Consider the following 17,432-nt stretch of genomic DNA (forward strand, 5'->3'; position numbering starts at 1 on the left):
AAATAATGAGACAGAAATACTCCATTTCAGACTGAGTGATGTCCTGTCAGGTATTCTGCAGAACTCTTTACAGCATTTAGTCACATATTTGCTCTGTAGGAAGAGCAAATTCACGCCAGCTGATACTACATGCGGATCGGATAAGATTTCCATCCACTTTCTCAACCACTTGTTCTGATTCTATGGAATCAAATTTGTTTCAGAATCTCTAAAAAGAAAAAAAAACTTTTTAAAACTCAAACAAAAAACAACAATTAAAACCAAGACTTTCTAAAACTTAAGTATAACAAATGATCTCAAAATCAAAGATTATCAATCATCATGAAATCTATTAGGTTTTTATTTGGTTAAATTCAGTAGTTTTATTTGCAGTTTCCTCTTCTTCTTTCTCTCTTCTCTCCATTTGGTTGTGCTTCACAGTCTTTGGTTTTGATTCTCGATTGTTTGGTTTAATTTATGACAGGAAAAACAGGAAGCAGCTTTAACTTCAATATAAAATAAACCAGAACCAGTTTTTCTTCTAACACCAGACCAGCATGAAGAGAAACTGAACCAAAACCCACTGATCGAGACAGCTTCAGGGGCTTCTGTGCAAACTGGGTGTAAATATATTGTTACATGGTGGCTCGACATGTTTTGTCGACCAGTGGAAGATTAATGTCTGCTTCCATCTAAGCAGTCAAACAAAGCCAGCCAGAGCAGACACACGTGGAGACACGAGGAGAAAAAAGCCCTTTGAATGTGATGCAGACAGAAATGGGTTTGCATGGGAAAGCTTCTACCTGGTTGTCTCCTCCCCTTGAGTTGTTGGCGTAGTCACAGCCCAGGATGAAATCATAAGGATCAACCGTCAACCGCCTTTTGGTCTTTTTCATCTTTGGAAATCAGAAAGGAAAACACCATCAGCAGCAGGAATCAGAGGAGAGAAAAACACACAGCAGACGACATAAAATGGCAAAAAACATCAAACTTCACATAAAAACGAAACTTTATTCATGAAAACTCACTGGTCCACCTGCTTGTCGACACAAAACCACCTGTTTGTGTTAACAAGCACAAACTAAGACCTTCTTTCTTTTCAAAAAGTTAATTAGAATCAGCAAATCACACATCAGCAAGTGTGCGTTTAGTCACATAGACACGATGAAGACGACTTGCTGAAGTCCGACTCACTAATGCGTGTTGGTCTTACTGGGAATTTCCCACACAACCATCTCCAGACTTTACAGAGAAGGTCTGAAGAAGGTAGGATGGTCAGACTGGTTGGAGATGATAGAAGTCCAATCAGCACTGGTCCCAACAAAGGTACGCAGAATATCACCTCTGAACACATCCAGCCTGGAAGCAGTCTATGACACCAAGAAGCAGTTCTGAAGGACAGAGTGGTCCAACCTGGTACCAAGGTGGTTCTGGTCAGGTGGTAGGACAGCGTGTAGAAGCTGCACTAAATGCCTCATATGGTGTAAGATACCTGCTATCCACCTGTCAGTGGTCAGTTTGTGTGTTTATAATCATTTTATATCAGAAAACTAAACATTATTTTAATTTAGACAGTTTGAAGAATATTTTTCATTTTTTAAAGCTGTTTGAGCTCATATCAATCAATCGATTGATCAGGATTTTACAGCACTTTTCATACAGTAGAGCAGTACACAGGACTTTACACACCAGCAATCACAACTACACATCAGCAATAATATGCCTTCACGTGTCCAAGCATACAACGCAACCACATTAAAAACAAAAATCATTCAATCATTATCTTTCACACACACACAGGCAAAGACAAAGCCCCCACACCTACCAACCCAGCCACCAACCCCGTGCCCCCCCAGACCAATCCCAGTCCCCTGCACCAGGCCGCATGCGGCTCTATGAATATGAAATGTCAGACTTCATAAGAAGTGCTGTGAAAACATTCATAATGTTTTTGGCTACAACAGAGACGCTGCTTTGAGAACAAACTAAAGAAAAAGCCCCTAAAAGTTGTGGCTACGTCCCTTCACGTCGCAGAAACGGCTCTGACTGCATGTCAGCTTCGTTCAGTGGGCGCCGACAGGAGCGTGAAAAGGTCCCTACAGTACTCTGTGTCAGACAGAAGAGGGCTCTGTCTGAATGGCTGCTGCAGACATCACTCGGACTTCCTGGTGACGCCAGGAAAAAGTGTGATCATGCAGGATGTAAAACCAGCCAGAATCAGGGAAAAAAGCCTGCAGAGTCCCAGATTCCTGACATTTCCAGGCCAACGGATGCTCTGCCTGAAAACTTCTACGTTACAGAGACTTTAGTATAAACCGTATCGCCTACGTTCTATGACTAGTTCCAGTGGGATCGCTGTTGTCCTGAGTAGTGATCTGTTTCAGCTGCGCTGAGGTTCTGTGAGCGTTTGTGTGTGACCTGCTCCGCCAGACGCTGCATGAGCAGCTGTTGGGTGACCTACATTACACTGGATGAGCAGCCAGACTGTTCAACAGAATGACCTGTCAGTGTGATGAATAGCAGCGCTGACAACAGGAGGCCTTGTTATGCTCAACAAAAAAGTAAAACTTTGGTTTGAAAAGAGCTGATTTTAACTGTAGAAACTGGTGTTTTCTGCAGCTGGACTGGTCGCTCTGAAAGTAACATCTTGCAAACAGGATGTTGTTTTCAGTGAAAAGGCTTTTTTTTACTGTATTGTTTGTGCATTTCCACATTCCAAGGCGCTGACACGAGTCTGCAGAGAAACACCAGGAAACATCTGTGTAAAATGTGCTGATGTACTGAAGTGCTTCCCACTGGCATAAACTGGCCCACGATGACTACCTACAGAATAGCTGGAAAACCGATGTGCTCAACAAGCAAACTGTAATTACTCCATAAAAAAAACTGACATCTGGGAAACAAATAAACGTACTACCAGGCCTTCAGCCTGCTATGAGAAAAGAAGAACATCTGTTTGATTTTTAACGGCGTTTTTTGTAGTGGAAACACAAACCGTGTAGCGCAGAAATGACCCAAAGAACTCGTCATGTCCCTCTGCTGACCTGCTTGGCTACGAGGATCAGAGAGCCTCATTCAGGAAAGACTTTTTAATTAGCATCTTTCTAATAATTAATCTATTTATTCATCTAACAAGCTAACCAAAAACAAAAACAAACATTGACTGAAACAAACAAAAAAATTAAAAAACAAAAATTAAAAACAGAACAACTAAAGTCAGGAAATAGAAGATATTTTGAGTCTTGCGTGGAAAGATGATTGCAGACCACTTTGTAATAATTCAGCCTGTATTTATCCATCAAAACCTTTTCAAAGACATTTTCTCTCTAAGATTCACACAAAGTGTCTTTAAAGTCACATCCTTTAATGCTTTTCCAGGCAGCACTACAGAACTTTCCAACCTTAAAACTCTGTGTTTCTGACTTGTTTTGATGCACAACGGACTGACTTGTACTGGATGGAGAGTGCTCGGAGGAGAGACAGGATGCAATATGGATGATAGAGTATCTGCCATTAGAACAGATCAAATTACGAAAAGCAGAAGAGCTTCACTAAAGACATTCAACTGACACCTTAAGAGGAGCGCAAAAAGAGTCCACAACCAGTTTATATTGAATTTTTTCATAAGTTTCCTGATGTTTCTTAAATAGGAGGAACTTTTCAGTGTGTTGTGTTTTCATTTATGTTTTAAATTTAATGAATGAATATAATAATCTAAAGTAAAAGGGGAGACATTTTCTGTTTCCTTCAGCACTGCAGGCAGCAGCAGTTTGTCTTGGGTCACACGCCACCCAGATGGCAAACAGCTAATACGCTACTTTCTGTGGTTGTTAATAAAACTTTCTGTCTTTTATGACGTGTTTCTGATTGGTTACATAGAGGAGCAGCACAACGTACTTAACAATAACCATATCCCCCACCAAAAAAAGCTAATTCAAACCCTGGTTAGAGGGTCACCAGAGTCCAAAAATCTTCCAAAGTTAAGTACTGATTCTTTAAAGCAACATAACTCTGAAACTCTGTGATTCTGCCTCCTTTTGATGCCACACCGATATTTGTTGTGTGTAATCCTGAATACCTTGTCGCCCTGCAGCTTCCAGAGACCAAAAAACCGCCTTCATTACTTCTTTACTCTCACAAAGCATCACATTACAGCTGCTTTTGCTTTACTGCACCTCCACTTAGTCGATCTCAAAAGTCTTATTGATCCTACATTAGGGGTCTGGAGCTTCCCTAAAATGTTCTTAAGCCCCCGGAAATCACACTAACTTTATCTCATTTCATCATTGGCAGTTTGAGCTGTGTTCAGCATGTGGGGCACATAGGTGTTATGTATCTATCGTAGTTTTGGCCTGTTTTCCAACGTCGTCCCGTATTTTCATTCTCCCATATTTTTCATACAGGGAGAAAATAAACAATTATGAGGGAAAAAAACCTGTCCCTCTGAAGAATAAACATGCAGCGGCAACTAACCTCTTTTCTGCTTGTCCCCCCCTTCACTGCCACAGTGCAGTGAAGTTTCCCATTCCCAAATCTGTCCCGCCACAGCTCCACATTTTCATTCCCAACTTCCACTTCAACTGCAGCTGCTTGTAACACCGTGAGTCTGTGACTGAAACAGGAAGTTTTTTAAAAGATGAGTTTGTAGTTTCCACCTGTTGCGCCATCCATCCAATCATCCATCCATCCATCCAACCATCCAATCATCCATCCATCCATCCAACCATCCAATCATCCATCCAACCATCCAATAATCCATCCATCCATCCAACCATCCATCCATCCATCCAACCATCCAATCATCCATCCAACCATCCATCCAACCATCCAATCATCCGTCCAATCATCCATCCATCAATCCAACCATCCAATCATCCATCCATTCATCCAACCATCCATCCATCCATCCAACCATCCATCCAACCATCCAATCATCCATCCATCCATCCATCCATCCAACCATCCATCCATCCATCCATCCAACCATCCAATCATCCATCCATCCATCCAACCATCCATCCAACCATCCAATCATCCATCCAACCATCCATCCATCCATCCAACCATCCAATCATCCATCCATTCATCCAACCATTGGGTTGCAGGAGCAGCAGCCTAAGCAGGGAAACCCAGACTTCCCTCTCCCCAGCCACATTTACCAACTCTGCGGGGGGGATCCCAAGGTGTTCCCAGGACAGTCAAGAGGTAAAATCCAGCGTGTCCTGGGTCTTCCCCGGGGTCTCCTCCTGTAGGGAGATGTCCAGGAGGCATCCTGGCCAGATGCCCACACATCTTTTACAGTCTTTGCTCTATTAACTCTATATACTATATTAATTAGTAAATAAACCTAATGATGTTATAGTGTGGTGGTTTCCCATCTTATTTAGTAGTTTTCCTTGTTTTTCCTTTTTTAGTCTTGTTTTCTGTCCATTAATTCACATGGATTAAGTTAGTTTATCCATTCCACCTGTGTCTTGTTACGATTTCTGTGTATCTGTCTCTTGGTTGCTTACTGGTATATTATGTGTTAGTTGCTTTTCTGTGTGGTATGAAAACAATTGTATTGATGCCTTCTGCATTTGGGTCCACTCCACTCCTACACAATCTGTGACAGAGGTTGTTTAAAAGGAAGTGGAATATGAGGCTGTGGGTTTTTTTTTTTATCCAGAAGAACTGCAGAAGCATAAGCTCATGGTAGCTTCCCCCCATGTCCCAAAGAGCTTTGTGTCTAAAATAACAGAACAAGAGGTCATAACAATAACTGCTCTTAAACATGCTTGTCACTCATCATCATCCTCTCCAACATCCTTACAGACATCCTTGACGTCTCTTTTTGAACATGTATCAAGGCTGATTCAGTAAAAAACTCAAGAGAACATTATGAAAAGAAGCAAGGACAAAAATAAAGGGATAGAAGAGAGACTGCAAGACAACTGCTGGATTAGCTGTTGTTGGGGAGGGGGGGGCAAAGATTGAAAGTCTGCCAGTTCAGTAGTGTTACTGTAACACGAGGTGCTCTTTGGTTAAAAACACAGTCAGCTAATGCTTCAAATGTAAACATCAAATGTTTACTTGCTCCAGTCTGCAGGGCTCATGTGGAGGTCAACAAGCGAAGCTGCAAAGCATCACCAGCTGTGGTTCGATTTCAGGTGGAAAACAGAGTTGTGAGAGACTTTTCACTGATAAAATCACTCTGGCAGAAAAGTCACGTTGAGATTTGAAACGAAAACGTTACTGATTGGTTGAGCACTCCCAGGTTTTTCCCAGTGTGTTATTTTAGTTTAATCTCCGCTGCAGCTTGTAATATGAGATTAATTAAAGCTGTGTGAGAGGAACACTTGTCTGTCTGATTGTAAACGTAACTGTGGGGGAGAAGCAGACACCCCCTCACCAAGCAGATGTGCAGCTTCACGTTACACAAACTCCAACTTGCACATCCACCCCAATGCCATCTGTTTGTGTTGTGACATAAAAATCTTTTATTTTCTCCAAAAGAGACAGAGTGTTGTGATCCTGTTCCCTGGTGGGCGTGTCTGGCATCCTGGCACCTGGATCAGCACCTGATCGGCATCTTGGCAATCAGCAGCAGCACTATTTAAGATCTGCCCAGCCTGCTGTTCATCGCCAGATAGTTGAACGCCTTTGGTACAACTCTCGGCCTGAAGGATTCTTCCCAGTGTGATTTCCTGATCGTTAACCTGTGTGTTTTTTCCCCGTCAGAGATCCTGCCTGCATGCCCGATTGCTGCCCTACCGCTTGCCTGCCTGCCTGCCTGCCCGCCTGCCTGCCCGCCTCTCTGTCCGCCAGGTTTCCCTCCCCGCTTGTCTGCCTGCCGACTAACCTATTTTCCGCATCCACCTGGGAAAGAAACCGAAATCAGAAGGAAGCAAATAAAGCATTGTTTGAAACTCCAAGCCGAGTCCGCATATGAATCCCCCGCACTTGACGTCAACCTAACAGAACTATCTGGCCACAAATGGATTCAGCGGACTCAAACCCGGAAGTCGCCTCAGACCCACTACCACAAGCCCTCTCAGGTCTGAATGCTCGCCTCGCTCGACATGAACAGTTGATGTTGACTCTGGATCATAATTACCACACCATACTCTCTCAGCTGGCCCAACTTACCACACATATCGCTGGATTGATCCCTTCTGCACCTTCCCAGCCGCCGGATCCCGACGCACCCGCGCTTCAACCCGATCGAGCAGTCACAGTAAGAGAGACACACATCCCAGATCCCAAGCCCTACGCTGGGGATTTGGGAAAATGTAGGGGATTCCTCCTCCAATGCTCCATTATTTTTGACCAGAAACCACTCACCTATGCTAACGATAGATCCAAGGTTTCATATATAATTGGACTGCTGGAAGGAAAGGCACTGGCGTGGGCGGAAGCGGCATATGAACAGCAGGATTTTAGACACTCTTCCTATTCCTCATTTGTCGAGGAGATGAAAAAAGTTTTTGATCACCCAGTAAGGGGCGGTGAATCAGTCAAGCGTCTCCTTAATCTCCGTCAGGGAGATCGGTGTGTAGCGGACTTTGCGATTGATTTCAGGACAGCAGCTGCTGATTCAGGCTGGAACAACGAGGCTCTCCGCGACATCTTCGCCAACGGGTTAAGCAGTCGGCTAAAGGATGAGTTGGCAACCAGAGACACACCGGGCTCGCTGGACGAACTAATTTCTCTTGCCATACGAATAGATAACCGGCTACGGGAGAGGGACAGGGAACGGCGGTCCAGATCCAGCCAAGACTCGGGCAATCTCTCGGGATCAAACTCCTCCCCTCTGTCTCACACTACCCCGCCTACGGAGGAGCCCATGCAACTGGGCAGGGCTCACCTCTCCCCAGAGGAGCGGCAGAGGAGAAGGGACTCTGGAGATTGCTATTACTGCGGAAGATCTGGACACCGGATATCTCTATGTCCCAACCGAGCAAAAGACCAGGGTCGTCAGTAGCGGCGGGAGTACTGATGACCACATCATCCAATGAGATCCCCCACACCAAGACACTTATCCCCGCAACCCTGTTCGTAGATAAGACCCCCCATTCTGTTGAGGCCATAGTGGATTCTGGAGCTGAGGCTAATTTTCTGGATGAGACTTTGGCCACCACTCTTGGGTTATGTCTGGAGGCTCTTTCTTCCCCTGTATTAGCACAGGCTCTGGATGGAAGCCATCTTTATTCCATAACCCGACAGTCCATCCCCGTTAGACTGATAGTCTCTGGCAACCACCAGGAATACATACCTTTCTTCATTGTTGAATCACCTAAGTCTCCACTGGTCTTGGGTCACCCCTGGCTGTCATAACCCGCACCTAGATTGGCGGACTGGGAGAATTATCAATTGGAGCTCCTTTTGTCATGCCACCTGTCTTCTGTCGGCCATTCCCTCGACCTCATCCGTTTCTGGTCTTCAACCCGTTACCCCAGACCTGTCTGCAGTACCGACAGTATATAATGATTTAATGGAGGTCTTCAGCAAGGACAAGGCTTTAGCACTGCCACCTCATCGACCTTACGATTGCACCATTGATTTGCTCCCAGGTGCCCCACTGCCTACCAGCCGACTATACAACATATCCCGACCTGAGACGGAGGCTTTGGAGAGGTACATCTCAGATTCCCTAGCAGCTGGATTAATTAAGCCCTCTTCTTCACCCCTAGGAGCTGGATTCTTCTTTATCTCCAAGAAGGATGGCTCACTTAGACCCTGCATTGACTACCGGGGCTTAAATGCAATCAGTTAAAAACAAGTACCCTTTACCCCTACTGGAGTCAGTTTTCAATTCCCTTCATGGCTCCACAATCTTCACGAAGCTCGACCTTCGCAACGCATACCACTTGGTCAGGATAAAAGAGGGAGACGAATGGAAAACAGCGTTTAGGACACCCTTGGGCCATTTTGAGTACCGTGTTATGCCGTTTGGACTATGTAATGCTCCTGCCGTGTTTCAGGCCCTGGTTAATGACGTGTTACGAGATCTCCTTAACCGCTTCGTCTTTGTCTATTTAGACGACATCCTCATTTTCTCCCAGAACGAGTCTGAGCACATCCAACACGTCCGACTGGTCCTACAGAGACTCTTGGAGAACCGCTTATTTGTCAAGGCTGAGAAATGTGAGTTTCATAAGAGTACTGTATCGTTCCTCGGCTACATCTTTGAGACTGGGCAAGTCCGAGCTGACCCGGAGAAGGTCAAGGCGGTGGTAGATTGGCCTACCCCCACCTCTGTGAAAGAACTGCAACGCTTCCTGGGATTTGCTAATTTTTACCGCTGTTTCATCCGTAACTATAGCCAGATTGCAGCCCCTCTCACTCGTCTTACCTCTCCATCAATCCCCTTTACCTGGTCTGAACCTGCAGATCAGGCTTTCCGTAGACTGAAGGATCTATTCACCACAGCCCCTGTTCTTCTCCACCCTGATCCCAGTCGTCAATTTGTGGTTGAGGTCGATGCCTCAGACAAAGGAGTTGGAGCTGTGCTGTCTCAGCGATCATCTAGGACTCAGAAACTCCATCCCTGTGCTTATTTCTCTCGACGCCTCACCCCAGCTGAACAAAATTACCACGTCGGTGATCGCGAGCTCCTAGCCATTAAATTGGCTCTCGAACAGTGGCGTCACTGGCTGGAGGGATCTAGGGAGCCATTCCTCATTTGGACAGACCATAAGAACTTGGAATACCTGCAGTCAGCCAAACAGCTAAATCCCCGTCAAGCCCGTTGGTCCCTTTTCTTTAACCGCTTCAACTTCACCTTATCGTACCGACCTGGGTCCAAGAACCAGAAGCCAGACTCCCTTTCCCGCCAGTTCACTTCAGGATCCACTTCCTCCACGGACCCAATCCTGCCTGCTACCCGCATTGTTGCCGCAGTTACCTGGGAAGTAGAGGATAGGGTCCTCGCAGCCCAGCAACAGCAACCTGACCCAGGTACAGGTCCTCCTAACCGCCTATTTGTTCCAGATGCCGTCCGTTCCTTGGTCCTCCAGTGGGGTCACTCGTCCCGTCTGGCTTGCCATCCTGGATCCACACGCACCCTATCCCTCATTAGGTGTAGGTTTTGGTGGCCCACAATGGAGAAGGATGCTCGGGAGTATGTAGCGGCCTGCACCACCTGTGCCCGGAGTAAGGCCTCTCATAGACCGCCAGCCGGTCTTCTACGACCCCTGCCTGTTCCCAGCCGGCCATGGTCCCACATTGCCCTGGAACTTCGTCACCGGCCTACCCGTCTCCAAAGGTAAAGATACAATCTTAACCATTGTTGACCGCTTTTCCAAGGCCGTGCATTTTGTCGCACTCCCCAAACTTCCCTCGGCCAAGGAGACGGCTGACCTACTGGTTCATCACGTTTTTCGGCTCCACGGACTGCCCGCCGACATCGTGTCTGACAGAGGGCCCCAATTCACGTCCCAGGTATGGCGAGCCTTTTGTCAGTCAATTGGAGCCACTCTGAGTCTGTCATCAGGATTTCACCCCCAAACCAATGGTCAGGCTGAAAGGACGAATCAAGACTTGGAGACTGCCCTCCGGTGTGTGGCAGAAACTAACCCATCCTCTTGGAGTGAACATCTGGACTGGGTTGAGTATGCGCACAATTCCCTCACCTCCTCAGCCTCTGGATTGTCCCCTTTTGAATGTTCCCTAGGGTACCAGCCGCCACTATTCCCCGCCCAGGAGGATGAGGTTTCTGTGCCTTCTGTCCAGCTTCACATCCGCCGCTGTCGACGGGTTTGGCAGAAGGCTCGGGCTGCGCTTCTCCGAACTGGGGAACAGAATCGGCGCCAGGCGGATCGTCACTGGACTCCTGCGCCCGGTTATTCCCCTGGTCAGAAGGTTTGGCTCTCATCCAGGAACATTCCTTTGCGGACCGATGCCAAGAAACTGACTCCTCGTTACTTGGGCCCCTTTGAAATTCAACAGATCATCAACCCTACTGTGGTTCGACTTAAGCTCCCCAATCCATGCGGGATCATCCCTCCTTCCACGTCTCCCAACTTAAACCTGTTTCATCCAGTCCTCTGGTCCCTCCTTCCAGGCCCCCTCCTCCCGCCCGGCTTGTGGCTGGTCGCCCGGCCTACACGGTCCGACGTCTCCTGGATGTGCGCCGTTGTGGTTGGGGCCTTCAATTGACTGGGAAGGGTATGGTCCTGAGGAGCGTGCCTGGGTCCCTCGCTCGTTCATTTTGGATGCCTCCCTGGTTCGTGACTTTCGCCGGGCTCATCCTGACCGGTTTCGGTCGCCTGGTGGCTCCCGTTGAGGGGGGGGTACTGTTGTGATCCTGTTCCCTGGTGGGCGTGTCTGGCATCCTGGCACCTGGATCAGCACCTGATCGGCATCTTGGCAATCAGCAGCAGCACTATTTAAGATCTGCCCAGCCTGCTGTTCATCGCCAGATAGTTGAACGCCTTTGGTACAACTCTCGGCCTGAAGGATTCTTCCCAGTGTGATTTCCTGATCGTTAACCTGTGTGTTTTTTCCCCGTCAGAGATCCTGCCTGCATGCCCGATTGCTGCCCTACCGCTTGCCTGCCTGCCTGCCTGCCCGCCTGCCTGCCCGCCTCTCTGTCCGCCAGGTTTCCCTCCCCGCTTGTCTGCCTGCCGACTAACCTATTTTCCGCATCCACCTAGGGCCTCCCACTGAAACAGGTAGACAGCCATGTCTGCATCGCACTGGACGGCTAATCAACATCTGACGGCAAGGACAAGCCTTTTCATACCCTCAAGATGTCCGCTGACAATGTCTACATGGTTGTCGCATTCTTAACTTGCAAGAGTATCTCAAGTTAAACTGAAACTTTTGCTCTGCAGTTACATATGTGGCGCTCTTAAAAGGAGCTCTCTTTGACCACACTTCTGTCTTTGCAGTTTATCGCATTCATATTCCTTTATCATTCTGAATAACAGCCTATAATTTGTGAAAAGGGCACACTTCTTACCTGTGGGAGCTTTGCAGGCTATTATTATAGTGATTATGGGCATGAGTCACTGCAGATCTTGGGGAGATCTTGGGACATTTACTGCGCTCCGTTGGCGATTTTTGGACAGGAGCTAGCGGTTAGCCAAGGAGCTAGCCCGCTGGCTGTAACAACGGCGATCTGTGGGCTGTGGCTATCTAGCTTGAAGAGCTAGCCTGACAACCATCTGACAAGGTGTGGACTGGTGCTAGCAGCTAGCAACCAAGCTCAATTGCTGAGTCCCAGACACATTGTAGCCACAGCACCGGATCGGTGATAGTGGATACGTCGCAAGCATAGATTGTGGTCGCAAGCTAACTTGCGTTAGCTGCGGCTCGAGCAACATCGAGATTGTATTTTGGCTTGTGTACAGCGTATTAATTTTCTAACATCGATATGCCAGCGAAGAAAAGCCCACTAATGGAGGAGACGGAGGACATAAAAAAGACACTCGATTTTCTCTCACAGGACATTTCTACAATAAAGATGAAACAAGACAAGATTCTTAAACTTGTGGAGGAAGTGGCGGAGCTACGTATTCGCATCGAGGAGAAGGACAAGAAAATTGCGGCCCTAGAGAGGAAAGTGGAAGATCTTGAACAATACTCCAGACTAAATGACGTGATTGTGACTGGACTAAAGATAAAACCTAGATCATATGCGCATGCAGTGTCTACCGGCAGAGAGGAGGAACCCGGTGAGCTAGAGGTGAGCTCTGCGGAACAACAGGTGGTGGCTTTTCTCGCCACCAGGGACATACATCTGGATGAGGACTCAATTGAAGCTTGCCATCCGCTCCCCAGGAAGAAGAACGACACACCGGCTGTGATACTAAGGTTTGCAAATAGGAAAAATAAGATTGCATTGATGAAGCAAGGAAAAAAGTTAAAAGGTACGAATGTCTTTTTGAATGATCATCTGATCAAAAGGAATGCAGAAATCGCCAAGAAGGCAAGATTCTTAAGGAAACAGAACAAAATACAGAATACTTGGGTGATGAACTGTAAAATATACATAAAATTGAATGGATCACCTGAAGAGGCTAAAGTACTGGTTATTAAAGACTTAGAGGAACTGAATAAATATGAGTGACATTAGTGAGTATGAGTCAATGAGATAAAAAAAAAACAAAAAAACAAAAAACTGTGTATATGTCATCCAGTTACATTTCCTTGGATAGTACACATTTAAGAACACCTCTAGGAACTCTGGAAAATGAATTAATGGAATTGAAATTATCTGAGTATACTGAGTATAGTTCATGTGATTTGGAAGACCAAATAGACCCGGATAACATGTTTCTATCAGCTAACCCTATTTATTGTAATTATTACACTGAGAATGACTATAACACCTTCGTTGATTCACAAGGGAAGTTTTCTATTATCCACTTTAATAGTAGAAGTATGTATACAAACTTCAATGCAATCAAAGAATACTTACAACAAATTAGGCATCCATTTAGTATTATAACAGTCTCAGAAACATGGTTCAATGAAAACAAAGGTATTGATTTTGAGTTAAGTAATTATAATCTCAACTATGTAAACAGAACAAACAAAGCAGGAGGTGGAGTTGCAATATATGTAAATAAAAAATACAAATACAAAATTTTAAAAAATATGACCGTAACAATTAATGACATACTTGAATGTTTATCTATAGAAATCATCAATGAAAAAAATAAAAATATAGTTAGTTGTATATATAGGTCTCCAGGTTCATGTGTGGAAAAGTTTACTAATTGGATTGAACAAACATTTTCTGCAATAAGCAATAAAAAAATATTCATTTGCGGGGACTACAATATTGATCTAATAAATCCAAATAATCACAAAACAACTGATGATTACATAAGTAGAATGTATACTATGAGCTTATTTCCAGTTATTACAAGACCAAGCAGAATTACAATGCACAGTGCTACACTTATTGACAATATTTTTACAAATAATATGGAGTCTACTAACGTCAGTGGTCTGCTGATCTGTGATATAACTGATCATCTCCCTGTCTTTTTAGTGTATAACGATAATAATAATGATAATAAACACAAATCGCCTAAAAAATACAGGTACAAACGAGTACAAACTGAAGAGTCAATCAATTTACTCTATAATGACTTGGTCGAACATGATTGGAGTGCTGTTTACAGGAAGAAAGATGTGAATGGTGCGTTTGACACTTTTTTGGAAATCTTCTCTTCAGCATATGATAAAAGTTGTCCAGTTCGCCAGTTTTGTATAAACAGTACATCTGTGAAATGTCCATGGTTAACTAAAGGTTTGCAAAATGCTTGTAAGAAAAAAAATACTTTATATAAGCAATTCATTAGATTAAGAAGTGAAGAGTCTGAACATCGATATAAAACATATAAAAATAAATTGACTGATATATTAAGAACTAGCAAAAAATTATATTATACCGATTTATTAAATAAAAATAAAAACAATATTAAAGAGGTCTGGGGGATACTTAATAAAATAATTAAAGGAGATACAAAAAATAATTCATATCCAAACTATTTTATTGATAACAATAATGATAATTATAATATGAAGGAAGTGGTTCAAAGTTTTAATAGCTTTTTTGTAAATGTTGGTCCAGACCTGGCAGCAAATATTCCTCATTGTAGTAGCAACAAAACAGGTTCCTTAATAGAAATAAACCCAAAGACAATGTTTCTTTTGGGAGTAACAGATGAAGAAATTATAGACATGGTGAACAAATGCAAAAATTAATTTTCTACTGATTGTTTTGACATTGATATGTCATTGATTAAACGAATTATAAATAGTATTGTTAAACCATTAACGTACATTTGTAATCTATCTTTTCAAACTGGAACATTTCCCAACAAAATGAAAATTGCAAAAGTATTGCCACTATATAAAAATGGAAATAAACACATTTTCACTAATTATAGACCTGTCTCCCTGCTCCCGCAATTTTCTAAAATATTAGAGAAACTGTTTAACAGTAGATTAGAGAATTTTATAAATAAACACAATTTAATTCATGAAAGTCAGTATGGTTTTAGAACAGCGAGGTCAACATCAATGGCCATTATTGATGCAGTGGAAGAGATAACAAATTGCTTGGATAAGAAGAAATATGCAGTTGGTATATTCATTGATTTGAAAAAAGCTTTTGATACTTTAAATCATAGCATTTTACTACAAAAATTGGAAAAATATGGCATTAGGGGAGTAGCTCTAAGCTGGATCAAAAGCTATTTAACTGAAAGACAACAGTATGTGAAAATGGGAGAATTTTCATCAGGGTATTTGGGCATTGGGTGTGGGGTCCCACAAGGATCTGTTTTGGGCCCAAGGCTGTTTAATTTATATATTAATGATATATTTCAGGTGTCTAAATTACTAAAATTAATCTTATTTGCAGATGATACAAACATATTCTATTCTAATGACAATTACAATGATTTGATTCATATCATTAATTGTGAATTAAAGAAAGTGAAAACATGGATGGATTTGAACAAATTATCTTTAAACTTAAATAAAACTAAAGCAATGTTCTTCGGAAGCCACAATGTAAATGTAGATTCAGTGATAAAGATTGATGGTGTTGATTTAGATGCTGTGTCGGAAATTAAATTCTTGGGCTTAACTATTGACAGCACATTAAATTGGAAATCGCACATAAGGCACATACAAGGTAAACTTTCTAAAAGTATTTCAATCATTAACAAAGCCAAATACTATGTAGATTATAATGCCTTACTGTTGTTATATTGTTCATTGGTCTTGCCGTATTTAACTTATTGTGTAGAAGTGTGGGGAAACAACTATAGAAGTTCACTGAATCCCCTCATAATACTCCAGAAACGTGCTGTACGAGTTGTACACAAGGTGGGATATTATGACCACACTAATACTTTATTTTTTCAATCGAAATTGTTAAAATTTTTTGATTTAGTTGACTATTATACAGCCCAGCTTCTATTCAAAGCTAATAAAAATGTTCTTCCTCTGCCTAAAAAAACTTTTTAGGCAGAGGGAAGGGGAGTATAATCTGAGGGGTTGTGGTAATTTCAAAGTTAAAGCAGTAAGAACCACTAGAAAAAGCTTGTGTGTGTCTATATGTGGGGTTAAGCTTTGGAACCAACTGGGATCAGAACTCAAGCAATGCCCAAATATTCATCTGTTCAAATCAAAATTCAAAAACATGATATTGTCACGGTACATGAATGAGAACTGAGTTTGTATGTTTACTCATTAAATGGTGTTCTTGTCTATTGAATGGTTAGTAGTAGAAAATACTGTGAAGTATGTATAGTTATTTCAAAAGTGTCATAACCTATATTGCAAGTAGTCAGGTGTTTTACTGTATCATAATAATGTATTATATCTTTATTACTAGAATACTGATCAATGATAACTCAGTGATATAATGGTATACATGTATTGTTATTATTGCTGTTATAATTTTTTTGCTATATCATCAACATATACAATACCTTCAATTAATTAACGTACAAGTATTATTATGATATCTTCAAAATTATATAATACCTTGATATTGTTATAATATTATAAATGTATAATAAATATAATATTAATATAATGTAAATGTAGTATCAATATTCTATCTATATAATATTCTATATCTAAATTTCTAATATATATATATGAACAAAATTATATATATATATATATATATATATATATATATATATATATATATATATATATATATATATATATATATATATATATATATATATATATAAGTAAATGAGAATGGTGCTATCTTAATGAATTACACACACATAGCATAATTCTTAGTGAAGGGCAGGCAAGGGGGGTTCTGCTGCTGAGAGGTTATCACCTTTTAGTAGTAGACCCCAAATCTTGTCTCTTTTAATGCATAGTACAGGACACTCAGCCAATGGTGGTACTGTTGCCAGGGGACTGACCCCCCCTGGCAGCAGGTCCACTGAACACCTGGCCCTTTGAAGGGACATCACGCTAAAGTACTTTAAAAAATTAATAAATAAATAAATAATAATTAAAAAAAGGGTATTCAATTCAAAGATTAGCCATCAGTACCATTCAGTATTAATACTGTTGATAGAGTAAATACTAATTGTGTTGATATATGGCGGTGATATGATAATGGCAGTAATTCTGATAGTACAACTAAATGTATTAAATTATATCTTATGTATGCATATTGTCTAATATTGTATATGTAATTCAAGACTAATTGATATCATAGCATGTGAATATACATATGTTATGCACTTACTTCAACTAAAAAACTTAATTATTGCAACCTAAATATGCATATGATGACGAGGGGTGGGAATTAATAAGTTTTCTTCTTCCCACTCCTTTTCGAGGTACAGTTTTTATTTATTTTGTTGCCCAAAATGGGTATACTGTATGAAATACATACACAGATACATATACTATTCTTATTGTATCTACATATGTGTGTATTTATATATGGGTATATGTTTATGTAT

The 17,432-nt window shown here is 42.3% G+C and overlaps 1 protein-coding gene across 1 annotated transcript in view; it reads right to left on the bottom strand.

Annotated features, from left to right (window-relative positions):
• Positions 1 to 17,432, bottom strand: part of mlphb (melanophilin b) — a gene marked incomplete at both ends in the record, with an annotated part of 74,330 nt that overhangs the window by 33,958 nt on the left and 22,940 nt on the right. The window contains one exon of the mRNA XM_079254781.1: positions 783 to 875. Coding sequence (XP_079110907.1) covers positions 783 to 875 — 93 coding nt within the window. The remainder of the gene's footprint in view (positions 1 to 782; positions 876 to 17,432) is intronic.

Source organism: Telmatherina bonti (assembly GCF_933228915.1).
Source record: "Telmatherina bonti genome assembly, chromosome: 15".
Classification (NCBI taxonomy): Eukaryota; Metazoa; Chordata; class Actinopteri; order Atheriniformes; family Telmatherinidae; genus Telmatherina; species Telmatherina bonti.